The 27,934-nt window shown below is 41.7% G+C and overlaps 2 protein-coding genes across 4 annotated transcripts; both read left to right on the top strand.

Annotated features, from left to right (window-relative positions):
- Window positions 1-25,916, top strand: LOC308431847 (torsin-1A-interacting protein 2-like). Of its 3 annotated transcripts, none has more exons than XM_080931486.1 (5): window positions 1-93; window positions 17,635-17,811; window positions 19,189-19,722; window positions 20,992-21,090; window positions 22,081-25,916. In XM_080931486.1, the coding sequence occupies exons 2-5, from the start codon at window positions 17,745-17,747 to the stop codon at window positions 22,836-22,838; spliced, it is 1,458 nt and encodes a 485-aa protein (XP_080787612.1). In that variant the 5' UTR covers window positions 1-93; window positions 17,635-17,744; the 3' UTR covers window positions 22,839-25,916. The 3 variants fall into 3 exon arrangements, with proteins under 3 accessions (XP_080787612.1, XP_080787611.1, XP_080787610.1); XM_080931485.1 differs by lacking the exon at window positions 1-93 and adding an exon at window positions 212-228; XM_080931484.1 differs by lacking the exon at window positions 1-93 and adding an exon at window positions 9,951-10,080.
- Window positions 10,079-11,768, top strand: TOR1AIP2 (torsin 1A interacting protein 2). The gene has a single exon (XM_080931496.1). The coding sequence runs from the start codon at window positions 10,334-10,336 to the stop codon at window positions 10,727-10,729; it is 396 nt and encodes a 131-aa protein (XP_080787622.1). The 5' UTR covers window positions 10,079-10,333; the 3' UTR covers window positions 10,730-11,768.
- Window positions 25,917-27,934: the final 2,018 nt, after the last annotated feature.

Here is a 27,934-nt window from a genome sequence, read left to right as displayed (position 1 = left end):
GGGGGTTGCAGGCCAGGTCTGTGGAGCAAGAGGAACAGCCTGGTGGCGCCGCTGATCCTGACTGTCCCATGTTTTAAAACCTGGCTGGAAATTGTAAGTAAGCAAAACGAAAACACAACTTTTAACATATTTTAGTGTCTGAACTACTATATTTTCTCCTTTCAAAAGGTCTTTGAGAAAGGATCCCTCCCCACCCCCACCTCCCCTACGGCACAAACAGAAATCGAGGTAGGTTGGGATGGGTCTGTAATTTCCGGGAGGGTGCTGAAAATATACCTGGAATCTTTCAAGCATAAAACGAAACAAGCTAAGAGTAGAGTTTTGATACGACTTTAGATAAGAGGTAGAATTACTTAAAAGTTTAAAAATGTAGACGAGAATTCTTACTGTAGGAGTCCATGTCTCTTATCTCGCTGCGTAAGGATTCCAGTAATCTAATCCTTAAAGGATAGAACAGTTAAGTTTTCCAGTTACTAATAATGCTGAAAGGGACAAACTTTGAAACCCGTAACTGTTTTATTTACGTATTTATGTATTCAGCTGTTTCGTACCCAGCTTAAAAAAAAAACAAAAAAAAAGCTTTTCTTTGAACAAATTCTGTAGTAGTATCTACTTTGTCAAATTTTATTCTTGTTTATATAGATCCAGGGATAAGTTAACTTTTCTAATTAAATATGCCAGTTTTGTTTGCATTACCTGTTCTTTTTTACCCCCTTGAAGATAGGGTTTCTGTTTCTGGCCCTGGCTGGCCTCGAACTCTAGAGATCCACCCGCCTCTGCCTCTGGAGCTCTGGGATTGAAGGCATGTGCCACCACACCCCGAATGCTTGTCCTTAGGTTTAAAAGTCACCTATTTAAATGTATAAGAGAGTTTTGTTGTTTTTTTGTTGTTGCTGTTGTTTTGTAAAGGGCAGGGACCCAGAACTACCAGTTTTATATTCTGTATAAATTCCTTGGCAAATAGAGAATGATTTAAGTAAAGAACTTCGCAGACAAACTAAAAATAAAAATTTTCTAGGAAGCCTTTTGGATTTAGATAGTTTAAATAAAACAACCTGAGGTTCTTCATGAAAACTTTTGAGGCCCTTAAGTAGTGTTGATTGATCTGGATTCAGAGTCCACCACCTGATAAGGGGGTTGTTGCAGTTATCACGTGACCTTAGCTGACTCATTTAAGCCTTTTTTTAAATCAAGTTTCCCTTCTAAGGTAAAGATGCCACACCTAAGAGCTTCTGGAATAAACAAGTAACCAGAATTTAGCTGGTCACTTGAGAGGTAGAGTAGGGTTTTGGGGTTGTTTCCTTGTTTTGCGGGGGTTTTTAGTTTACTTTTCTGAGGTAGGATCTCTGTTATATATCCCTGGCTTACCCGGACCTCACTATTAGGCCAGTTTAACGTGAACTCAGACCACAAGCCTGGGCAGTGGGATTAGAGTCGTGCCACCACGATTATCCATTACAGTTGTGCACTGTATCCTGCATATGATTATTTTAAACCATTCTAAGGAGTTAAAGTTCTCCTTAAAGGGAAGTTTGGAGAAGCCTTGCCTGCCTTTGTTCTGTTAACACCAAGGCCACCATGAAGGGCACACACGGCCTTCTGCAGCCTGCACCCTACGTGTTTCTGAGTCCCCAGCACCCCTTGTACATTGACCTACAAATGGCTTTTCAGCATACTTTTCATATTTTATCATAAATTTGGTTCAGTAAGACAAGCGTATCTTGGACAGTGATTATGCACATGGACTCTGGAGTCATAACTGATTGGACTTCCTGTACTGTTCCCGGTGCCGTCCTGAAGAGCATAGGACTTTGGCAGATAACTATAGTCAAGCAGAGAGTTGTAGGGTTGTTTAGAATATTTAATAAAATCAGTAAAGTACAGAAGTAAAAACAGCTATTACTAATTGGGTTTTTTTTTCTGTTCTGTATAAAATATTAGAAGGATTATATATAGAACATGATTTTGGTAACTCAGAAATGAAGAAAGTTCATCTGTAATTTCCTAACTTCTACAGGTCAAATCATACTGCTTTTTAGTAACTGCCTTAGTACTTGACAAAACCAAGTTGAAGATGTTAGCTTTTGCCCTCTATCAGAGCTACCTGGACTTGTAACTTGCTGGAGAAAACAGCAGAGCCTTCATTATTGCAGGTCTGCTTAAGAGCTCTGATGTTTGAGAACTTTGCCTCACTAGAGCCTCTTGCGGCTCTTAGTTGGTGTCATGCTGCCGTTGGCCCTCTAGGTGGTGGTGTTGCACTTGTGGTTAAGAGCAGCACCAGAGCCGCAATAGCACAGGGACAGTATACTTACTATTCAGGGTCAGGCAGAAAAGGAGGTTGCAGTTGGTCAGTATTTGTGGACTTCCTGTGGATGTCAGGTCATTGTATATTCATCCTAGGGATTGACTTCAAACTTCTCTGCATAAAAGTAACGGTGCTTATGCTTTGAGTATTTGGTTCACGGTTGTAACAACATCTTACAGGGAAATAAGAATAGTAACGGCATGTGTGCCTTAGAAGACAGATCTACAGTGGTTGCTGTAAAAATACAAAATAGACTCAAGGCCTGGTGCAGATTTTCTCTTTGTTTTCTTAAGACAGGGTTTCTATGTAGCCCTGGCTGTCCTGGAACTGTCCTGTAGGTCAGGCTGGCCTCCAACTCACAGAGATTTTCCGGTCTCTACTCTGAGTGCTGGGATTGACAGCATGTACCACCACTGCCCAACTCCCAAGTTGTTTATCATTTTCAAAAAGAATGATAAATATGGGATTTTATAATAAAGACAACTTTTCTTTAAAGAGAAATATTTTCTTTAAATGTTAAACTTTATAGGGCCTAAGTTCAGATCCCAGTTATTGGGAGTAAAAAGTCAGGTGTGGCTGTGTAACCTCAGGCTAGCTCCATGTTCAGCAACTACCCTGTTGAAAGGGCCATCTGGCATGAGATGCACAGCTTTCTAAGAGATTCGGGTCTGATGGGTCTCAGGGATGGTGTGTCTAACTTTGTAGTTCTAATGAGCTCCCAAGAAATGCTAATGATTCTTGGATGATAAGTTGAATATAGTAAAAGAAATGAAGGATTAGTGGTAAACTGGGTCCAGTAGCACCAGCCTGTAATACCAGCTCCTTAATAAGTTGAAGGAGGAAGGCTTAAGTTTAGGGGTCACCTGAGCAACATAATGAAGTCCTGTTTTTTTTTAAAAAAAAAAGTTACTGTCTTAATTGTTACTTTGATGATGCGTCCCCAATAGAAGTGGGTGCTCAGATCTTGGAAGTTGGAAAGCTTGTTGGAAGGCTAGGGGCCAGCATTAAGAAGCACCTAATGGCCAAGCTGTAATGATGTGATCCGAAAACAATGGTAGTGTGGAATTTAACCCATAGGTCAGTGAATAGAGAAGGGATGAGTCACCGACAGAACTTCAGTGGACAGACAGCAGGGGAGAAGGAAATAGGAAGACACAGGTATGCAAGCATTACTAGCATAATTGTTTCATTTAACGTCCTCCTGTAATGCTAGTGGGTGAAAGGTAGAGGAGAATCAGGGTAGCTACATGGTCTCAAGTATATCCTGAGGTAGTTATTAACTACAAAAGAAAAAGTGATTGACGGTGGAGGTAGCATGCAGACCAGGTGGCCAAAGGTCCATATTCCATAAGACAGGGACCACATGCCTAAGGACATGATACCTGAAACACATTCTTGACAAAAATACCTAATTTTTTTTTTTCAAATCATGATAAACTATTACACCAAGTTAAAGTGACAGACTTTCTCCAAATTGACCGAGGAAAAAGTAAGAACTAAGTGGAATATGGGATCTGTTTTAAACATGAAGATTCCAAGTTCTTGGAGTTTGCTGATGCAGATTTCAGATAATCAGGTCCTTTAACGTAAGATTGGAGGTTGTGAGATATGTGACCCAACAGTAAACCATAGAATATAGGAAATCCTTATGTCCATAGGCTTAGCAGATCAGAGACGGTACCAGATACCATGTAAGGCCTTATTTTAGGAAGTTAATCCTAATATGCCCTGGGGGGGGGTGTTACTTGTTTTGGGAAGGCAGTAGGTAGTTTTGGGTGTGGGTGGTTCCCTCTACAAGGGTAGCCATTTTGATCTAACAGAATCTTGGCTTGGAACCTAGAATAGAAGAGGAACATTCATTAATGGGAAAACTGGTGACATTTGAATGTGAATTTATTAATAGACTTAGCAATGTTAAATTTCTTGGTTTAAATAATGGTACCTTGTATAAGATACTGTATGAATTATGTAAGGAAACTACATCATTTCTAAAACTTTTCTGTAAGTCTAAAAGTATTTAAAAACAACTCTCTAGTAATAAGCTGGTAGCACACAGCCAAGGACAGCTTGGTCCACATAGCGAGTTCCAGGGCAGCCAGAGCTACATAGTGAGACCCTGTCTATAATCCTAGACCTTGAGTAGTGGTGATGGAATGGGATGGGTAAAAACAGGAAAATTGCTGATCACCAGCCTCACCCCACCCCCATTTGAGTGAGAGACCCTGTCTCAAAGAACTAAGACAACAAGTGTGGGGGTGCATGACATTAATACCAGCATTGGGAGGTAGAGGCAGTCCTGGCAGGTCTGAGTTTGAGGTCCAACAGGGTTACATAAAGATACACAAGGATAATGTTTTTAAAAGACCAAAACTGAAGTGAGTGAATAATAAGGTTTGAGTGACACTAATCCTAGTATTCAGAAGGCTAAGTAACGAGACTCTCCAGAAAGAGGTGACTATGGAAGTTGAGGTGCAAGTCGGGTCATAGCCCAGTCTCACTGTGTGTACAATTCCAGCACGCATGAGGCTGAGGCAAGAGAGGCACCAGCTGAGGCCAGGCTGTGCTACTAGAGAGACTGGCCATTAGGAACAAGTCAGTCATGCTGCTTCATGTTAGATTTCTTAGCAAACTCGAGTATCTTTTGTGCATTGCTGCCAACCCTGTTAGCCTAAGCCAGAAGTGGTGTAAGAGTCATCAAAGGATTTGGGAGGAAGTGGGAAGTAGGAAAAGGTTTTCTTTTTGCATTAAAAAAAAAAAAAAGGTTAACCAGAAGTATGTATAGAGTATGTATAGTATCTGAACTGTCCTGGGCATCTAGTTTCTATGTTTAAAAAAGTCCTTTAGAGGAGGTATTACAGTGCTTTGCCCACCTGCTCGATTAAACTCCCCCTTTGAAGTATTCAAACCCCTGTTACCAGTTAGTGAAGATAATAGTACCTAGGATATTTCAGTAATATAGCAGTTACCTGGATGCAGCTACCTAGTGCACATGTTGTTTTAAACAAACTGTAGACAGAATTTGAACCATGTAGTTTAATCAGGCAGGGCAGAGTAGATCTAACTGCCAGTGAAGGTCAAAAATAGCTCTTTATGCTTGGTCTCCCTCCCCCGTCCCCTAGAGTGTGCTAGCAGTGCACATGTGCACGTTCGTGCTTGCTTGGACGTGTGCACACTCACACCTGTTCTGTCTGTCAGTTCCTGGAACGAAAGAGCATTCGCAGCTGTGTTCTCGCCTAGCCTTGTTTAGTTGACCACTCTAGTAATGAGAAGCAGTGTGAAGCAGAAACTCAGTGTGAAGATTATAAATCCTCACTATCCCATCTAAATTCAGAACTAGATGCAAAATATGAAGCTTTCATCATATCACTTTATGTATCAACCTTAGTGAAACTGTTCCACAGAAAGTAGGCAGTTATGGCTATTATTATAACCTTAGAATACCCTGGGGGAAAATACTAAAATGACAATCCCAGAAAAAACTCTCAAGCATTTTTTTCTAGCTTTCAAAAAACTTTCAAAGTTTGTTCATTTATTTTATGAATGAGTATTTACCTTTATTTCTGTGTGCACTACGTTCATGTATGGTGCCTGTGGAGGTAAGAACTAGAATTCTGGATGGTTCTAAACCACCAGAAGTTGCTGGGAATGAAATCTAGTTCTTTAAGAGCAGCAGTCCTCTTAAGCACTGTGTCTCTTTGGCCCCTCAAAGATATATATTTAATTTATACACAGTATATAGATCAGTAGTATCAATGGTAGATTTGGAGTTGGGGTATGGTGGCACACATCTTTTATCTTGGTGCTTGTGAGACACAGGCAAGGAGGATATTTGTTAATTGGAGGCCAACGTAGTCTATGTGGGTAGCTTTAGGCCAGTTCGGCTACACAGTGAGACCTTGTCTCAAAAGCAAACAAGTAAAGCAGATACAGTGTTAGATATGGAGCTCAGTTGGTAGGTGTATATCAGAGGTGTTGAGTATATCTGTAGTTCTGCCATTTCTGAAGGCCAACCGAGGATCAGAAAGTCAAAGCTATATTGAGTTTGAGGCCAAAGTGGGCTATATGAGATGACTTAGTTGTTTTAGAATACTAGCTGCTCTTCCAGAGGACCCAGGTTCTAGTCCCAGCACCTTGTGATATCTCACAAATGTTCATAACCAGTTTTAGGGAATCTGATACCCTCTTCCTGCCTCTGTGGACACCAGGAGTGCATGCACAGAAAATTAAATTATTTATATATATATATATATCTTAAAGAACAGGTAGATTTGGGAGTTTCACACTAACATTTATTAAGGAGAATGAAACAGAATCAGAATAGTTAAATTATTTAATGCCTGGAAAGTTCATTCCAGTGGATTGAAGTAGAATTCAGTTTTTTGTTTGTTAGGGCTGATTAGAATTTGTAGTTCTAAGTGCTCATGTTCTCAAACCAACAAACCCCATATCTTTGTTTTATACAGTATTTGGGTTGTATGGAAGCTTTTTGTGCTTTAATTTGGGCTCACTGTATTTGATCAATCATTTTGTTTGGAAATGTGAGGTGTGCTGGCTTGTCTATATACCTTCAAAATATCCTGTGATATCTGGGTGGCTTTTTAAAAATCCATTTAAAAGTCAGTAAGTCTTTACATCTATAACACTGATTCCAGTCTGGACTCAGGAAGTGTAGAAGATTATTTTCTCTGTATGTGTAGTTATTGACAGTGGGCCTCACGCAAGGCAGTGTTTTACTGTGTTTCTATGCAGATGTGGTCTTTAGAATTTTGTAAGAAAAGCAACAGTACATATTCTGTAGCCCCCCTCCTCCTTTTTATCTTTATTTTTGCGTTTCGACAGGGACTCACTGTGGTACCTAGGCTGTCCTGCCTCTGTCTCTGCGTATAATGTTTGATGGTGGAGCTCCTCTGTATTCCAGTGTTTAATATCTACTTTGCTTCTGAGCAGGGTCACTTCCTCTTGTCCTCAGTATAAAGGCTAGTTTTCACAGTTTTTTCTCTATTTTGCTGCTATTTCTGCTACTTTAAGTTATAAAATAACGAAGAGATGTGTAAGCCATTGGTATTTATGATAGGGGAATGTTTTTGTTCTCCACCAAGTTACAAGAATTAAAAATAGTCTCAGTGGTCAAGCACTTGCTTAGCACATATGAGGACCTGGATTCAACTCCTAATATGGGATAATAGAAGAGATTGTATTAAACTCCACATTTTGGATTTCATTTTTGTCAGTGTGTTCATTCTGTGGCAGTACCTCAGTTTATTTATCTTATTCATGGAATTTAGCCTTTAGTCTATCAATACACTGGGCCACCATGGAGGTTTTATTTCCATCTCTGAAAGCATTTGTGAGAGTTGCTCAGGAGAATATTTCTAAAGAGTTTGAGGTTATAGGAAATATATATCTTTAGCTTATTGGGTACAGGAAAATTAATTTACAAAGTTCTATGTATTTGTCCTCTTACAGGAGTTCAGGCCGTCCTTTGTTTTGACTCACTTTAAGACTGGCAAGATGGCTAAAGGGGAGGAACTTGTCTGACGGCCGACCTGGGATTCACATCCTAGTCCCCTAACCCTCCACCTGTGTGCTGTGGCATGTTCACACCCATACACAAGACAAAATACAACAATATGTTAGGGATACTTGTGAGAGGGAATGGAATCCGATAATAAGGAAAGCACAGAGATCTTGGCTGTTTATGCTATAGTGGCAAAACAAGCGCAGCAAACCAGCCAAGTTGTTGTATGTAGTTCCTGGAGAAAGTGAATAAACCAAGGCACTGTTTTCCTCATGCCCGTTCAGCCGTACAAAGCTGGCAGAGATGAAGTAGTACTGAGGAAGCTCCGAGAGGCTTATGGTTGACCTAAGGCTATGTGCTTGGTCTTGAGGCTTTGAAGCAAATAATGGTAATGAAGTTGTCAGTGTTGAGATCAGGTCTTTCCGTGAGCATTTTTTGGCTCTCTCTTCATTCCTGGTCTATCAGCTAGATCATTGTAAGTATAAAGAATGAATGAAGAGGCTGGCGATGGATGGTGGGTGGAGATCTGGAGCTCCCTTTTGATTCTTGCTTTGATAGTTGAAGGACCAGGATGGTAACAGTGATAACAGTGAAGTTGGAGGGAAGAAGTTTGAGGGAAGGGGAGAGTTTTTGAGCCCTGGAGCCTCTGGGCTTTTTCTTAATTTGTGAGCATGGAAGAATGGTTTTGCTTAGAGTATCTAGAGTCCTGTCAAATTTGGTAATGTCTTTTTTTTTTTTTTTTAACGTCAGACTTATATAACTTCACTCTCAGTTTTAATATTTAATGAGTGTCAAGATCATGGAGGGTTTATTATTTGTCTGTATCATAACTAAACACCTAAGACTTAATTCAGCAACTGAAATTTTCATTGTGATAGCTGTTGTCAACAGATCAATGAAATCTATTATTTTTGGTGTCCCACCAAAATATTTTTAGAAACTGGGGAGCTGAATTGGTAGCCTAGTATCCAGTTAACTGACCTTAAAAAGCACATTAGTACATGTAAACTGACTTTAATCTGCTATGAAAACGGCCCTGTGTTCATAGCATTCTCAGGGCTCATTCACATTTTCCTTTGCCATTGTAAATCCAAGAGTCTCTAGGAAAGTTTGGTAGCTGAGTAGGGCCAACACTAGTTCTTCCTGCTTTTGAGGCCCTTGTTAACATTTTCTTTAGTATAGAAACACTAAGTTCTCACAGGATTGAGTATCAGGATTTATAAGAACTACTGTGCAGTGGAGGGGCATGTACTATAATACGATCATCTGGAGCTTCCTGCACATCCATCTTCTTGATCCATTGTCCTTGCCTGTCTGTGTGTTACTTTCAGGATCATGAGACTAGCTTAGGTTTATTGCTCATGCAGAGTTTTACATGTCATCTCAAAATGGCAATGTGTATCAACCTATACAGACAAACAAATTCAACAGTGAGACTTGCCCCATTGACCTTATATCAGCTTTAACTTCTTATGGTTAGCTGCTTAAAAATATCGCCTAATAGTTTGCTAAGATTTTCCCTGGTTAGATTGAAGCCTGTGTTGGAAAGGTTGTCATGGTTACTGCTGCTCTCACGTTATAGAGACACCATATGGTACCTGTTTCACAAAATCAATATACAGATCTTTTATTCTCAAAATACAAAGGAAGTAAAAAACAAAACAAATGTAGTCCAAAAAAAAAAAAACAAAATCACACCACTCCTCATGTAAATCCTAAGTGATTCAAAACCCACCCCAGTGTCCAGAGTTAACTTCCAAAGAGCTTGGGATGGTTTGACCTAAATGAAGTTGTGAGGAGCCCCAGAAGACTTGTTATCTGCCTTGACTGTTGCAAATAATTCTCAAATGCATGTTTGTCATACTGTGAGCATCTGCAAAGCCCATATGAGTCGTCTGAAGTTTTATCATTCACAGGTGTGTGACGCATTCCCAGACCGTCCCGCAAACTCAACACCAACGACTTCTCTGTGACTGGGTCCAGATAAAGGTCCTTTTAAGACTTGACTTCACTGGATCTACTCCACCAGGTCTTCCTGACTCTTCTACATCACCGTGAAGTGCTGTTGGCGAGACTGCCTGCACCAACAGCTGACTCACCGGATCCATCCTCGTGTCTGTTTCGAAAGCATCATTTACCAGCAGAGCAGAGCCTCTGGGATTCTGCCCCTAGCTGATACTGGACAGGAAAAAGCAACCGGCTTGGATTAGAGGCCTGGCTTTCCTTTGAAGGACCTATTCTGTGATCTGTGCTGCTAGTAAGTGACTGACAGTATTCTAGACTGGACTGGTCCCCGAGTACAGAGACTGAGGTGCAGTTGAGGAAGAATAAACTACAAGATCTTGAAGAACCGCACTAAGGTGCAAGCCAGGTTCAACACTCCAGTATTGTTGAACTGACGAGTTGCTAAAGGAAACTGTCACGGGACTGATTGTTTCTTACTGCTTTTCCTCTCTCTGTCACTGTTGCCTTTTGTTGTTCATTGCTTTGTGTTGTCTTTCTAAGCCCAGATGTTCTCCGATAATTCACACTGCCCTGATTGCGGGCAGCAGTGGTTCCCTAGTTTAGAACTAGGGCACTGGTTGTACCAAACTGAACTTGTTGAAAATGAATGTTACCAAGTGTTCTTAGACCGTATTAACAGGGCTGATTATTGCCCTGAATGTTACCCTGACAATCCTGCTAATAGAAGCCTTGTTCTGCCTTGGTCTTTCCCACTTGAGTGGGCACCTCAGAATCTCACCAGGTGGACCTTTGAGAAAGCTTGCCATCCGTTCCTTCTGGGTCCTCCACTGGTTAGAAAAAAGATCCATGACTCCAGGGTAGCTGGTTTTAATCCCGCATTACAGTTAATCTTGAGCAGAACAGACAAAACCTTGAACAAGAAACTTGGCCAAAGCAAATGACTTCTGTAACGGAATCACGGAGACTCCAAGGGCTTAGTATCCATAGCCTAGGGGAGAAGAATTAACTTGGTTCTGTTTTCCTTCTCTTTTTCTTCATTTTTTTAAGGTGCTGGGGATTGGATCTGGCTGCCTTGTGCATGCTAGGCAAGTGCTCGTCCACCGAGTTAAAACCAAGGCTCCCCCCTTCTAAGGCTGACTCAGACCGCTGTCAACTGCTTACATTGTTGGGGCTGCTTCTGTGGTCTGTGCATATTTTAGCATAAATTTAGTTGAAGTTGCAGCCAGAGTATTTACCTAGAACCAGACTAACCTAAAGCCCCCTCTAAATGCTTTACAACTACCTGGTCCCTCCTGAAAATTGCCACAGCCTAAGTATTAACAAGATAATGTGGCCCTGGAGGGGAGGCCCCATGCTGTATGCCCCATTAACTGCTTTTCTATTGGTACCTGTTATGAGAACATGTTCTTGTAGCTGGATTCTAGATTATTCTAATAAATTTTAATACACTACATTGTTTTAATTTTCTCCTTATACGCTGATGAATAATGAGAGATGTGTGTATGTACATGTAAATTTTTTTCATATATATAGTTCCTTGACACTGTTTAATCCTCAGTATCACAGTATTGATAACTGGTCCTGTCACATACGATTTGGCAATACCCACACAGGTTACAAAAAGTGTGTTCATGCTGCCAGAATAGTCTAGTGGATGCTTTTTCTTAGACATAAGAATGTGTTGCTGAACATTGGCCACATTCTAGGATTCTGTCTATGGAAATAGATTTGGAGTTAAGCAACTTAGAAAAAGCTTCTAGAAATATCTGAGAAGCCACTGAACATTTTTTAAAATTTCACTTTAAGATCGTTGGTGATCCAGTGCCTGTATAGAAGCAGAAATGTCAAGGACCCGGATTCTTCTCTTTCCTCTCTAGTGTCTTTATGTTCTCATGACAGCTTTTGGATGAGTTCAGTATGGTTTGTTGTGCCAGATACTTCCGTCACAATCAGCAGCAGGGGGCACCTGGCTTGCTTTCTTACAAGTCTTAATTTGGAAATAAAATCTTTTTGAAACGACTCAGCAGATTTTTTTTTTTTTAAATCTTATTAGCAGGTACTGGTTTATACTCTAGCCTGAGAAAAACTTGGCAAAGGAGAAGATTGGCCTTGTCCTGAAATGGCACGTCACTTCCGCTGATAAAGCTGAGGTCCCTTAAGTGGAGAAGTGGAGGACTGATTGATAAGCAACAAATCTTGTTTGTCTCTATGGATTCTAGTGAGCCGCTCCTGTGTCTGCCCTATGTCAGGCATGGTGGAGGTTCTCTCCTGGTATATAAAATACCGTGTGGACTGCTAAAATGACTGAAGTTAGTCGTTAACTGGCAATGAGGTACTTACTCCCTTACTGTTTAGCCTAAAGCTCTTCCCCAAACATACTTTTCAGAGACTAGTATTATTGCCTCTTCAATTTTTAGTTGTTAATAATGTCTATGCCCCAAGGATATGATGCTATGAGATTCAAATATTAGCAGAATAGAAACAAAATGCTTGTTTTCACCAACTCTTCAGTAGTGTCAACTACAAAGAATTTATACCATTGAGTTCTCAAAGCAAGCAATGAGTGACAGCACTCCTAAGTTAAGTCTGTTAGTCTGGAGGATATTGTAGGTAGTCTGTGGACCATACATTGAGACCTGCATTAGTACACTGGACTTAAAAGGAGGGGAGCCTGGTGAGCTCTCATAACGCTGTAAGGACAAGTTTAGCAACGGACCAGAACTGTTCTGACCTCTGCAGCAGTTTTGGGTTATGGCATTGTATAACGACTTAGGCCTTTAAGTTTTGTTTTGAGATACTTTTAAAATATTAGATTAGGACACTTTATAGTAAATGTGAATAATAGATTTTAAAATATGATTTGATTAAATTCCAATGATTAAAATTTAAATTAGATAATCTGTTTCAATTGTATGTGCTACAGTCTCCATAGTGTGAAGAGTTGATTATCTTAATTGTATATTTTATGCATAATAGTAACCTTTTTAAATGGCCATCATAACTTCCTATTTTCTGGCAGATTTGGGAATAGAAACATTGGGGCAGACCGAAAGAAAAATCTTTCTCCAAGGAGACTGCTCTTGTGGGATGTGGGTGACTGAGGTTATACTGTCCAAGTAACAGGGAAAGGAGCCTTGACCAAGTAAATAAGCTGCTCGAAGGCCATAGCATTCAAAGACCATGACAGCCTCATACCATAGCCATCTAATAGAATGAAGTCAGTTTGAAAACTTTTTCCCCTTGAGACTGTCTCTAGACTAGAGACCAGGCTGGTCTTGAAGTCACAGAGAGCTGCCTGCCTCTGCCTCTCAAGTGCCGGGATTAAAGGTGTATGCCACTAAGCCCAGTAAAAACTGCTTTTTATGAGAGAAAAATGATAGCTTTTCAGCTTCTGGGTTATATATTAATTTGGACACTATTAAATGGCCCAGTCATTTTAACGTGTTTCAAGTGTGTGTCAGGGATAATGCCTGCCTCATACTGTCGTGTACTTTACCATCATGGGACACAAAATGTTCAGGACAGTGAGGCAGAAAATAGAGAAAAGGGCAAAATCCTAGCCAGTTAGAACTTGATGCTTCAATTATCAAAACCTTAAATCTGATAGCAGGATAAGATTAGACTGATCTTGGGTGTGAGCCAGAGCAGTAACCCATGTCTCAGGTATGACGTGTAAGAGGCCTGGACGGACAAATGACCCACGATAGATACAGAGATCTGTGTCTTAACTTTTAAATATGAATGTGGCATTAATTAGTGTTACTAGAAATAAACATTGTGGAAAATGTTAAAGATCTAAGCTGGGCATGGTGGTCCAGGCCTTTCATCCCAGCTCCCGGGAGGCAGAGGCAGGTATATGGTTTACACTGAGCTCCTTGACAGCCAGCCACCTTGTCTTGGGGTGTGTTGGAGGGGTGTTAACTCTGCTGATTTATTCAGACTATATATATTAGAGTCCCAGTTTAAATCAAGATCAACTGTACCAGGGTCAGGGACCTTTGCAGTATTTAGTGGGACTTTTTTGTTTTTGTTTTGTTTGAGGATGATGGTTAAAATGTTGGGTGCCATAAGCAGACTGCCTGACTTCAGATTCTGACTACCTTTAGTTGTGTGCTCTAGAGTAAGGTTCTTAACCTGCATCTTGGTTTGGAAAGTAGTAAGAATTATAATAGCTTCTAATTTGTTCAGTGTTGCAAAGATTGAGTTCTGTGTTTGGCTCCTGGCACCCTATTAACGATCAAAACCAGCTTTCGATAAATAGTAACAGTCACAATTGTCAGACATGCTGTCTTCTTGGATGCTGAAGGAGGAAGGCAAATTTTTTCATGTCCAAGGGACCCTGTTGTTTACCTGTTCTTTTGAGAGTCTTATCAGACCCCACTGCTATACATTTGTGATGACGTCATTTGTCTAAACCTCTATCCAGCAGGGACTCGTTCTCTTCCTACTGAACTTTATTCCCAGCACCGTGTTCTTAGCTTCCTCGTACCTAGCCCTTTCCTTCTGTTCCTTTCTTCTCCAAATCTGCCTTTCCTTGGTTTCCACGGGTTCCTTTGGCAACACCAGAGACTTAACAGAACATGAAGGATGAGCAAGGTCCAGCTGGCCCTGCCAGTCCTGGTTTCCCTCCACACAGGCAGCTTCCCCTCGCCCTGCCTTCTTTTCAGCTTGTTACAAATGTACAGGCAGCAGCGGTTGAAGCTTCTGTTCTGGGGTAGACGTTCACCCCATGTGCTCCTAGTTGTCATTATAGGGCCCTATGGGTACAAAATACGTTCTTTTTTTTCTCGTGTGTGTGGGCGAGTGGTACATGCACATGTTTTTTGTGTGTTTGCACCCACGCATTTATGGTGGCTAGTGGAGAAGAATATCAGTTGTTTTTCTTTATCAGTCTTTATTTCTACTACTTTGGCTAAGCCAGCTGACTAGCAGACTTCCATCTGTCACCCAACCTTGGGGATTTGAACTCAGGTCAGATTGTCCTCACCTTACAACATCTCCCTTATCTCCTCTGCATTTCTGAAAGCTACTAGTTACCGTAAACACAGAAAACTGCAGGACATAAACTTGTGTAGGTCCCAGTCTGAAAGACATTAACATTTTGTCACATTTGCCGGAAAAATGTAAACTATATGTAGTACAGTTTCCATGAGTGGAGAATGACTCACAGTTGTAACCAGTCCCAAACCCTAAAGACGATGGAGAATGACCAGGGTTAAAGTGGACATGATCCTGAGAGAATTAAACCAAGTTTTACTTAAGTAGAAAAATGAACTACTACAGGACACCGAAAACCAACATTTCACAACTGAACCTGGAAGAGGTTGACTAAAAACAAACGTGCTTGTGCCAGTGAGACACTCTATGCTTTGTGGGAAAGAGCCCATCAAATACCTTTTGTGGACAGTTAGGGATCAGTTTTTCTTGTTACAAAAAAATCTCCAACAGCATATTTTGATCACTATGCGGCATGGCCTCACTTTTGTTTTCTGACATGACTTTCATGTAGCTCAGGCTGGCCTAGAGCTTGCTATGAAGGCTAGGAAGGCCTCAAACTCATGATCCTTCTGCCCCCGTCTCCCAAGTGCTAGGATTACAGGCTGAAGCCATCCACACCTGGCTTCTGCGGCACTCTAGACGGTCCACAGGACAGTTACTTCCTAATATGGGTTTATTACTGCTTAAAATGATTTGCATGATTCTGAAACGGTGGCCTCCAGATCGCTCGGATACCAGACCATATGACATTCTGAATTGAGGTAAAAAAAAACATGTTTGTCCCACTCTGTTCCAAAGGAATGCTGTTTCAACCCTGTACAGAGGTGAGGGCTGGAGTGGCTGCGGGATGATGTCAGCAAGCTTGTGAGGAGAAGCAGATGCTGAGCCTTGGAGACATTTCCTTTGCTGCTGCTTTTTCTTGTACTGTAGATGGATGAGACCTTTGGAGACATGCTGTTTGTCATAATGTTAAGAGTAAAAGACACACAGCAACCGCACAGGCTTTAAGTTTGATGGCAAATGAAACACTAATGACCTAGGTTTTCCTCGGCTGTTGTTCCCCCCCCCCCACCTCAATGTGTTTCTTTCACCATAGATTTTATCATCTACTTGTTCTAGAACTTCCTATAAATAAAATCATTTGACATATTTTTAGTGATATTTTTAATGTGGTGCTAATGATTAAGTCTATGGCCTTGTACAAGCTATACAAGTCTACCACTGAGCCAGTACAACCTTGACAAATATTCTTTCTGGTTCGTTGTTGTTATAATTAATATACTAGACAATCATTTCCAAAGTTTTAACTTTTATTGTTACATTTGTTACTAGGAGGCTGGGTGTGGTAGCACTTGCCTGTGATCCCAGCACGCAGGCAGGAGGATTACCTCGGTTGTAGAGAAAGTTCTAAGCCTGCCAGAAATATGTATAGAGCCGATGTCTCCAACAACAACAAAGGAGGGTGATATCCCGAGAGCTAGGAGTGTAGCTCTGCAATAGAAACATTTGCTAAGCCTGGATGAGGCCCTGTGTTACCACATGCACACACACACATACACGGACAAAAGCTGAAGTATCAAGAGCTTAAAGAGGGAGAAAGAAAAAAATTCAGAAAGGGAGAAAGAGAAGACAGTCTTTGCATTTGAGACGCGTGTAAGCATTCATAGCAGCAGAAAGGGTGTGTTCCTAGATCTCCGTTCTCTAGGCTATATACCACATGCATTCGTTTTTTTTTTTTTTTTTTTTTTAAATTAATATCTATGTTTGCATTACATGATTCTGGATTTGGAGGTTGTGGTTCGAGAATAACCTGTGGAAGTCGGGTTTTCTCACTGTGTGGGTCCTAGCACTCAGTCTTAGGTAGTTTGCTCTGTATTTTACTTTGTATTTACTTTGTAATTTGGGGATTGAACCTCAGGTCTTATGCTGTACCACTGAGCTTACCCCTAGCCCTTGGTTATCTGTTTTGGGGGCAAATGCTTTTACCTGCTGAACTGTCTCACTCCTTAGAATTTGAAAATATGCTTTCAAACAATGCAGAGTTTTACTGTTTACCCGGCACTATAATAGATGAGGTTGAGATTCATAAAAGTGAGTAGTGAAAAAATTTTAAAAAAAGCTGGCTTTTTGTGTGCCTCTCAAGTAGGATTTCAAAAACTATAACACTTTACAAGCCTCCATCACCTGTGTTGTTATGTTTAATCCTTGATCTCTTTTTAATGACTATGAGGGTCAGATAACTTATTGAACAAATTGTATTCAGCAGTAAGACCTTACAGTGACTTGATTTTTATGGCCTGAAAGTGACTCCTGACTTTGCTCCTTCTGAGGAAAAGCTTGTACTTCTTTGTCTTCTCTGGGCATCACAAGGATGTGGCGTGAATGGTCTGGTCTCCGTAAGATTCCAAATGTGTGCTTGGTGTATCTTCCGGCAGCACTGAGCTCCCTGTTAATAAGTCATCCAGCACTTCTGATCCGCGTGACCCAAGGGAATGACAGGGCCCGAAATGGGCAGCTTGGGACACTCACAGTGACTGCCTCCCCGTCTGCTTCCAAAAGGGTTTCATGTCTTCATTCAGGGTGTTCTAGGATCCTGCTCACTTGGTCTTACTGTTTATAGTCTTATAAGTCTGCTAGGAGATAGCAGAACCTGAACACAATTCATAGTCTCGGGAGTTCTTCCATTGGGGTTGGGATATGATGCTCCTGAAAGTCAGAAAGCAACTTTTCTTAAGGGTTTAAGAAATAACACAAGACAAAAGGGATTTTTATTCAAAGAGCTGAAACTGGTGTTTTGCCCTTGAATGGATAAAAAGTCACTTAAATGTTTGTTTTCATTTTATCTTAGCCACTGTCTATGTCCCTTGTTTCTTGCTTCTATGAGAAGCATGAGTCTATTGGAACTTGAGACAAGAAGAAAGCAAGGCACCTCTACTACAAAACCCAGACACTAAAAAGATGTCCCAAACTCTGAGAAGCCAGGACACAAGCATGAACGACAGTGACAGCAGGGACCCTGTGGGAGGTAAGAACTGGGTGCACAGCAAGGAGACCTCAGCTGTAGGAAATGAGGGCTGTGTTAGGGAGGAATGATAATTATAAGACAAATGTTTTAGATGTCAGTAGTAAAGAATCTTATAAAAAATGGTAGACTTGTCTTTAGAGTTATATTTATTAAAGAAAATCTGTGATTTAGAGGGCACCTTTCATAAAATGGAAAAGCTTCATCCTGCTTTCAGGGATGTATGTGGGTATGAGTTTGTCTGTTCGAGAGTGAGTGTAGGTATGTGTGAGTCTCTCTGTGTGTGTGTGTGTGTGTGTGTGTGTGTGTGTGTGTGTGTGTGTGTGTGTGTGTGTCTGTATGTATGTCTGTGTGTGAGTCTGTGTGTGTGTGTCTGTGTGGTACAGAATAGGCAAATGTGAGATAGTTTTTCAGAAGAGAAAGAAAACATCAGTTGTTTTTTTAACACTGTATCCATTTCTTTTGTGTGTGTGAGTGCATGTGAAGGTCAGAGGTCAATCTCCAGGAGCTGGTTCCCTCCTCCTACTGTCAGCCTGACAGCCTTTATCTGCTGTTAGACCTACTTTAAATATTCCATTAAGGAAGTTTTTAAATCTATAAAAGTTAAACAGTATAATGAGCCCCCAAGGGCTTAGCATCCAACTTCATCTGTTACCCACATAAGATCCTGCTGCCTGCCTTGGCAGGGGCTGTGACTAAATGATGAATGTTTGCCTACCATGCAGAAGGCCCTTTAGCCAGTCTGACTTCTCCAGAGGAGACAAGTTCATGACACAGCTTAGAAAAATACAAATGACAAATATTTGGTAATGTTAAGAAATAAGTCACTTTTAAATATGGTAAAAGTGTTTTTTTTTTTTTTTTTTTTTTTTTTTTTTTTTTCTCTTTAAAGAATCCTCATCTTCTTAGAGATGTATATCCTGGTATTTTAGCTACAAACTTGAGAGGTCCAGAAGTTGGTTTGTTAAAGTGATACAGGGAAGGGAAAAGGGAGGAAGGAATACAGATGAGAAAAGTCCATATTTCTGTTGTTGACACAAGGTCTGTCTCTATGTAACCAGCTAGCCTTGAACCCTAATTAAGAGGATATATTTAGCATAACTTTATTTATTATTATTATTACTTAAGCAACTTCTTTATATTTGTATTAGCTATTAGTTTTATTAGCGTGGACAGCTTGTTTTACCCTTGACAGGTAAACCAAGAGAAGTAAGGTTTAGAAAAGTGGATTATAAATTATGAAAAAGAAAAGAGAGTATCTGTATGTGTATATACATACATGTGTGTGTGTGTGTGTGTGTGTGTGTGTGTGTGTGTGTAATTGCAGACCTTGTTTGCTATGGGGGATATGTTTAAAATAGAACATTTTTATCTCACTAGACTCTCAAAATGTTTTGGAAAATGATCCATCAGTAAACTCTCAAGCACAGGACACCACAGTCACACCAAGTAACACTGCAGAAGCCCAGACCCTACATCCCACATCTGACCTTAAGGAAGACCATCATGAAACAGGGGCCAAAGGTCAGGACCATGCAGACACGAGTGACAGGTCAGAAAGTTCCGAGGAACCAGCTTTAGAGAAACCTTCTCTGGGTAAAGCAGAGCTGGAGAGGAGTCCGAGTTCTCAGGACACAGAGCAAGGGCACCCCCCACCCTCGGAACATGCGGAACCTGCGGAACGTGCGGAACGTGCGGGCGGAGACGCTCTGGGTGTGGAACCTCACTGCTCTCCTAGTGACTTGAGAGGAAGAGCGGATGCACACCTGGAGAGCAGTTCTGCAGCGCCCCCAGAGGAGGCAGGTGAAACTGCTCAGGAGGCTGTAGTAGACTCTACCAATGCTCAGAGTCCTGGTCATTCCAGTGCAAGCCCAGAGAGCCAGAATTCACTGAGGAGGAGACTGCCTGCGACAGGTAAGAGAACCCTCTGGACTGCTATTACCCTGAACGTGATGGAAGTTATTCACAGCAATAGGATACTGGGCAGGTGTCTGGTCTCCTAGACTAGCTCAGTCACTGTATTAACTTGCTACCTACACACTTAAATTTTCTTTACTTGCCAAAATGTACTTAATGGAGGTCAAATGGCCCATGGATCTTTTCAGCTCTTCTAGCTCCTGGAATATGAACTGTCGTTGCGATCACCTTTACCCACCTAGCCATCGTGATAGCCCACAGGCTGCATTTTTAAGAAATGTATTTTAAGTGTTTAGATGTTTTCCCTACACGTTTCTCTGGTAGTCACAAGAGGATGTTAGACCCCTCAAACTGAATCCCAGATGGTTGTGAGCCACCATGTGGATACCCTGAAAGAGCAACAAGTGCTCTTTACCACTGGTCCATTTCTCCAGCCCCACAAACTATAGTTTTAAATGTTTTTATTTACTGTTTATATTCATGCAATATGACACAAAGAGGAACATAATTTATGGAAAAGTCGTGTTCTTGTTTCTTATTAATTACGACTTCAGACTTGCAATTTTTTTGTCTTTTGGAAAACAAACTAGTGTGTAAATCAACAGGTGAGTGTGTATGAATCAGTGAGAGTGTAGTTAGTTGTTGCTCTTTTTTTTGAGCTAATATCTCACCCAGGCTGGCCTCACACTCACAGTGATGTGTGTGTGGATTCATGAGCACAGGCCTGTACCGTCTAACCTGTGCTCCCAGGCCCCTGAGGGCTCTGTCTGAATGTATGCCTCCTAGTGCCAGGGATTCAAGGGTCGACTGAGTAGATAATTTACGCCCCACTGCTAACCCCTGCCAGCTAGTGTGTCTCGCGTGTTCCCACACCAGAACCTGTCCAGGAAGCACTTAGCTCGTTTCTCTCAGTGTATTTCTCTGGCATCCTACCCATAGGAACAACTTTATGAATAGTTTTTGAGTAAAAAAAAAAAAAGGATGGATGAATGAATGGCGAATGTGATTAGGTGGACCATTGTTTACTATTATAATTCTACCATTGTAGAGGCTCATTGTGAGTAAAAAATAAAACCGTGTTTCAAATGGAGTGTCTGTGTGGGAAAGAACCTAATATGGTGAAAAGAGCTAATCAACGATTTTGGTTTGCATAAAGGGAATATTACCAAAGGGACAGGCATCCTGTCTGTTCTGTACCCAGGTAAGAGGTAAAAGATACTGCCCACTCTTCCAGTGAACTGTCTACAATGTTCCTTCTAACTCCAGAGGCTGGAAGTCATGAAGAGTCACTGTTGGTGAAGGAAAAGGAAGAGGTTGCACAGGATACACCGAGAAAGACTGATAAAAAGAGTCTCTGGACCTATGGTAAGAACAAACCTGATTTTCTACAGTTGGTATACACATTCACTGATCCTTACGGAAAATGCATGGAAAACTATGTTGTTTAAGCACTTTTAATTTAAATTTTGTGTGTGTGTATATGTGTGTGTTTAATAAATAAAATAGAGCAATAACATTTTAAAATTCTACCTCCAGGTCTACTGTTTGATATCCTGTTTAACAAATAGAGATCCTCATGGTCAGTCAGAAAATCTACTGCTTCTCCCTCACCCTGTCCCTTGACCCCCGTGGGGGCCTAAGGGCCTTGTGCATGCTCAGCAAGTGCCGTGCCACTGAGCTACCCTGCTAGAGGCAGAAAACACTGTGTAGAATGTAAGAAACTAAAAGTGCCTTTTCTTTTGTTGAGGCAGGGTTTCACCGCATAGTCCTGCCTGGCCCCAGCTAACTCAGGCACATGGCAGGATTACTGCCTCTGCCTCCAGAAACTGCCTTTTCCATTAGAGCTGCTAACCTCTCAGAGTGCATGTTTGTGGTGTTTGTTGTTTTTCCCCCTCTGGGACCAAATCTCAACAGGTAAGGGAGGTGTCCCATATTGAGATTGATAGGCTCTGCCACCCCGTCTGAGTCATTTTTAAGTTTTGATTATAGAGTGATCTGTTGTTCCACTGTAGATTTGGAGAATGTGGAAGAAAGTTCACATGGCTCACTTTAAAAAGCTTTATTGACTATGACAACATATATAAATAATTTTGACACAGATAATTATATCTCCAAATAGCTTCAAGAGATTAAAGAAGGTATTTCTGTTAGACTTTGTGTTTTATTTCTTGCTGTATAGACCAGACTGGCCTCAAATTCATGACAATCCTGTCTCAGCTTCTATTAGAAGAGTCAGGCAAAGGAACTGGGCATTGCCAATAGCACTTGATAGAAATCTGTGTTTATTTTCATTTTCCATAAGCATTGTTTCTGACTCACGTTTCTCTCATTCTCTGGTATCTTCTCACCTGGCAGGTTCCATGTTTCTCGGCTGCCTGATTGTGGCAGTTGTGCTAAGCTCTGTCAACAGCTACTATTCCTCCCCTGCTCAGCAGGTGCCCCAGAACCCAGCTTTGGAGGCCTTCCTGGCTCAGTTTAGCCAACTGAAGGAGAAATTTCCAGGTCAGAGTTCCTTCCTGTGGCAGCGAGGACGTAAGTTTCTTCAGAAGCACCTCAATGTCTCAAACCCCAGTGAGCCAGCCACCATCATCTTCACAGCTGCCCGAGAGGGAAAGGAGACCCTCAAGTGCCTGAGCTACCACGTTGCCAATGCCTACACCTCTTCCCAGAAGGTGACGGCTGTCTCCATAGACGGAGCCGAGAGAGCCCTACAGGACAGCGACACAGTCAAGCTGTTGGTTGACTTGGAGCTTAGCTATGGGTTTGAGAATGGCCACAAGGCTGCTGTAGTCCACCACTTCGAATCCCTTCCTGCGGGCTCCACCCTAATCTTCTACAAGTACTGTGACCACGAGAACGCCGCCTTTAAAGATGTGGCTCTTGTCCTGACCGTCCTGCTGGAGGAGGAAACCCTAGAAGCAAGTGTAAGCCCCAGGGAGACAGAAGAAAAGGTGAGGGATTTGCTCTGGGCTAAGTTCACCAACTCCCAAACTCCCAGCTCCTTCAGCCACATGGACTCCGACAAGCTGAGTGGGCTCTGGAGCCGTATCTCTCACCTGGTGCTGCCCGTGCAGCCCGTCAAGAACATAGAAGAGCAAGGCTGCCGCTTGTGAAGCCGCCACCGAGGCGCCGCTCCACTGGGAGGAAGCTTTCTTTTTCTTTTTCTTTTATAAAAACTTTCTAGTCTGAACTTTGATAAAACTAACAATTGGCCTGATGTTTTTCTTCGTCTTTTAAAGCCAATCAGGGTTAAAATAGCACATGATGTATGGATTGTTTATGGTAGAATCATGGCACAGGAGGAGCTGATTCTCCTTGGCGACTGCATCACCACAACGGCCCTGCAGGGTCTCCCACCAGCCTCCGGGGCGGGGTTTGGACCTGGACTAGGCATAATTTGAATTATTTTAGAGAACTCTTCTACTACATGTTAAGTACTTTTTAAGATTCACTTTAATAATGCAATTGTGGGGTTGGTTGTGTCTGCACTTTGAGTAGGTAAAAGCAGGAAATTAGAATCCAACTGTCCAAACCTACCTAAGAATCTAGTGTGTATATGCTTTTATTCCGTTAATGAGCTGAGGTAAGAACAGCTGTGTTAAAACAAAAAAGTTCCCAAGTATCAGAATCAATGTAGAAATTGTTAGTAATTACTGGAAATGAAAAAAAATTTCAACTGGCCATATCATTTCTCCGTGCCCACTAGCAACCCCTCCTTCTTAAGAGAACATGTCTGCTCTTGGCTGCTGGTATTTGGGGTTCTCTGTTAAGATTTCAGTGGAGCTGAGTTTTGCCAAGAAGGAGGTTTGGAAGCCACTGATGAGTTCAAAGCACAGTCTAGAATAGGGAGTCGGATGGGAAGAAATGAAAGTGTTAAAGCTCAGGAGTAGGAGTAAGGTCTGTTGTACAGGGTGCCAAAGCTCTGCAGACGAGAGGAGGATGCAGGGCCTTTGTTCATTTCTGCTGATCTTTCCCGTCCCAGCTTGAGTTTCTTGGTTGTCTGTGGTAAGAGTCTGAGTGCTGTTTCAGAAAAAAGACTTGAGTAACAGCGGCTGGCACAACCACCAAATGGGTCGTGAGCTAGTTAGAAATGCCATCAGGGAGGGAGCTGGAGAAATGCAAGAGGATGTTCTCCATAGGGAACAGAAAGAGGAATCATAGCTGGTATCAGTTGTGAAGCTACGCCCCATGCCTTCAGACTGGGCCAATAGCTGTTGATCAGCACGTGACTCTGAAAGTAAAACTCTAGTAAAATGATCTTGACCCACAAAAGGTCTGTTCCATTGCATGGATGGGAAAAGCCCTTGGTATTTTTCACTCTGTTTTGGGTCATCCGCTGCTATGAGATCATGTATATAGTTAAGACATTAAAAGCCTGAGTCTAGAGGGATTTTAGGAAACACTAAGAAGTTCTCTATTAATGGTTAAAAGGATCACAGAGACATACGTGAAAGGTGATCTGAAAATATTTGCCACAAGATGGCTTTGTTCAGAGCCTTTGGTGTTAAGTAAGTTAATGAAACAGTATACATTTGGGTTTTGAAGGAATCCTGAAATAGATTTAAGAAAATATCCTACACCAAGTTTAAGCGTAGTAAATGGACTTTGGCTGTCAAACCAGTGTAAAACAGTGACGGCAGTGCATTTGATTTTTTTCTTCTGTATTTCTAGACTTATTTGTTTTGAATGCTAGTGGCTTGTCAAGTAGCCATGGCTGGCCTGGTGCTTACTCTGTGGCATAGGCTGACTTTGAACTTACAGATATCTCCTACCTCAGTTTCCTGAGTGTTGAGGTTATAGGTGTGCACCATCATATCCAGTTTTCATTTCAGCTCTTAGCTACTAGCATTACATCACGTAAAACCATGTAGTCACATCAGAAGGTGCCTTGCAGAACTGTTAATGCCGTGCTACCTCAGACTCTAGAGGAACTGGTCTATAGTATTTGTACACAGTCCATGTCAGTGGCTCAGATCACAGGTGAATTGTTTCTTCATTAGTAGTGTGTAAAACGATAGTCTTACATAGTCTGTTGTCAACCCAAATTTAGGATATAATAAATTCTAGAAATTTATATTTTCAATATTTTTTACTATTTACCTAGTTAAAATATACTCTTCCTTCCATCATAAGAACAATCGCCCGAGACTTGTCAGTTTTCTACCCACTGTGTCACAACTCAGGGCCTCAACCCAGGAAAGTGCCCTATTGTAAGCTGTATTCCCAGACCTCTTAAATATCATTTTGAAAAGAAGCAGTATATGTTAGTTTGGGGTCAGAACAAATGATTTTCTGTTTTTGATACAGAGTCTCTACATAGGCCAAAGTAGTGATTCTCAAGCCCTAGACTTTTACATGATGGGGTTAGAGGAGTGTACCACCACACCAGCATTATGCAAGTACTTTTTAAACAAAACTGTATTCAAATGTACACATATCTATTACCTGGTGTACTGTCTTCTAGACCATTGATTTTCATATTTAGTTTTTCAGTCTTTTGTGTGTGTTATAATTCTTTGTGATAGTGTGTGTGTTTTGTTGGTGGGATTTTTTTTTTTTTTTTTTAAATAGAAACCCCTGCTTGAGTAATACCAAGTCTTAGAAGCAAGCAGGGCAAATAGAAACCATCTTTAGATGTGGGTCTTCTCCTTTCAGATAAAATGTAGGATTCTTTTAGGTAGCTCTCAGAGATCAGCAGAGAAGTTCTAGAGAGTTCTTATCACTGAACTAATTTTAATAAATTTTACCTGAAAGTCCAAAGGCTTGGGAGGAGGGTAGTGAGGCCCAGTGCCTTTCCCATTGGCTTATTACCGCCCCCCAAACTGTGCTGGCTGATGGTACAGCCTTGTCTCACAGCCTTTGGTTCACTCTTGTTAAAGACAGGAACACTGTGAGCCCAGACACCGGATAGGACAGACAACAGACACCAGGTAGGACAGACAGATGCAGCCCATGAACATGAGAGAAATGGAGCAAAATTACTTTCAGCAACACTCTTATATTCCCTAACGAAGATTTCTTACCCCATGTATTTACAATTTTAATTTTGCCTTGATGTATTTACAAATTCAATGGCTTGTCAGGCTTCTCAAGTTGCCATAGCTGCTTTCTGCACTTGTTTCCAGAGTGATGATGTTGAATGTGCCTTATTCAAATCAACTGTGTGGTTACTATACAATAAATCTCCTTAGTTTCCCATAACTGACTGATTTTTTTATTAAAAATTCCAAAATAAAGAGTTTGTGGAAATGGGCATGTGGTCATTAATGGGGTAGGAGGAGCCAAAAGAATTCTGGAAATATCCAGTGGTGTTGGTGGCTGTCAGGGAAGAGGTGCAGTGCAGGCGATGTGTCTGGAATCCTCTGGAACCCTGGGCAGTGTCTATGTAACAGTTTCCCCTGACCTGGCTCTCTCTTGACTGGGGGAGAGTGTGCACAGCCTTGGGAACTGTTCCAGACACGAGGTGACCTGACTGGGGATGGATTAAGTGTGGGTGGGAGTCCAGCATCGTGTATGTTGGAAAGGAGGAAGATGGCTTGTATTTAAATTTTGAATGTAGAGGCTAGAGAGATACTTTAATAAAGTGCTTGCTGCACAAACATGACCAGAGTTTGGATCCCGCATACACATAACAAGCTGGGCTTCCTGAGAAGACTAAATCTTTACACCCTCTTCTGCCATCTGCAGTCTGCTTGGACGCGGGCATCCACTGACTTATACACACAAGCAAATAAATCTAAAACACAGCTGCTCGGTAGCACATCTCTGTAGATCCAGCTCTTGGGAAGGTGGAGATTTCTGGGGCTCACTGATCAACCCACCCAGCTGAATCTATAAAACCCAGGTAGGGTGTGATTGAAGACTTTGAACATCAATCTCTGATACCTCGGAAGCACAAGCACTTGAGTTCATCTCCTTAACACCTGCTTTCGGTTTGGTTTTGTTTTTAATTTTAAAAAGCTAGGTGTGGTGGCCCAGGCTTGTTACCCAGCTCTGAGGAGGAAGAGACACACAAGATCGCTGGGGCTCTGATAGCCAGCTCTCCTAACTGCTTGACACGCTCCAGGCCTGTCTCAAATGACAAGATGGACTACCTCAGGACAGACGGATGGGCAGATGGATGGACACACATCCCAGAACAAAAGAAAAGTTTGCTCTGAGAATGTGAACCTTGGTTAGTGGGTGGAATCCCAGGATTCATGCTCCTGCCCCTCACAGCTTGGAATCTAGTGTTGGGCCCCAGCTGTCTTCCTCAGTGTTTCTTGACTAATTTCCTATTTGATTCTTGTAATTTAGGAAAATCTATTTTCAAGAGTTAGCATATCTTAAGAGCATTTGGCTAACTACAGTGTAGATAAGTCTGCCCGCAGAGAGTGGGGCTTCTTAAACTCAGTCAATCTACAGTAGATGAGCCGTTTAGTGGTAGTTTTATTTTTGAGTGTTTAAGTTAAAAGGGTAGAAAATTTACATATCAACCCCCAAACACAAACTGGATAGTAGTCGAGTTTCTATATAATATATTCAAAGTTAAGATTAAATGATCAACAAGGAAAACAAAAACCCCCAAGCCCTCCTGTTCAGATGACCTGCAGACAGGTCAGCGGCAGTGGTGCTGAGTGTGGTTGACGTGTGGAGTGTCAGGCTGCAGGGATGACTCATGGCAGATACTGCTTTCTGCTCTTCTAGCAGAAATTTTAGTTCAATTCCTAGCAAGCATATCTGGTGCCTCACACATGTCCAACTCCAGCTCCAGGGGACCTCACACTCTCTCTCACTCACGTACACACACACACACACACACACACACACACAAGTTTGTTTATAAAAAAAATGAACTGTCAATTTAGTAATGCTGTGGGATTATTTCCTAAGATGTCATATGGAGTTCTCATTTGGGTTGACACTAAATCTGCAAACAACAAGAATAGGGGCTGGACAGATAGTTCAGGACTTAGGGGCACTTGCTGCTCTTGCAGAGGACCTATATTTGGTTCCTGGCTAGCCTTCTGCTCTGTCAGTCCAGGGTCTGGGGCAGATTGCTGGCTGGAAGTCTGTGGGGGCAGTGGGAAGCGCAGTACAGGTATGTCACCCTTAAGCTGTGGCCTGCTTGAGTCCTCTGTCCACAGCTCAGGACCTCAGTATGTTTGTGGGCTAGGGGGAAGGTGATCCCATCCCACTGTCTGGCAAACAGCTTTTCACTCTCAGAAGG

This window comes from Micromys minutus, assembly GCF_963924665.1.
Source record: "Micromys minutus genome assembly, chromosome: 1".
Lineage (NCBI taxonomy): Eukaryota > Metazoa > Chordata > Mammalia > Rodentia > Muridae > Micromys > Micromys minutus.
Note: the sequence above shows the minus strand (reverse complement) of the source record. Positions and strands in the feature narration are given on the sequence as shown.

Coding starts and splice junctions, on each gene's coding strand:
- TOR1AIP2 (XM_080931496.1), top strand. CDS start 10,334: ATGTTCTCCGATAATTCACACTGCCCTGATTGCGGGCAGCAGTGGTTC.
- LOC308431847 (XM_080931486.1), top strand. CDS start 17,745: ATGTCCCAAACTCTGAGAAGCCAGGACACAAGCATGAACGACAGTGAC. Junction 19,723..20,991: donor GAGGAGACTGCCTGCGACAG/GTAAGAGAACCC, acceptor TTCTAACTCCAG/AGGCTGGAAGTCATGAAGAG. Junction 21,091..22,080: donor AAAGAGTCTCTGGACCTATG/GTAAGAACAAAC, acceptor CTCACCTGGCAG/GTTCCATGTTTCTCGGCTGC.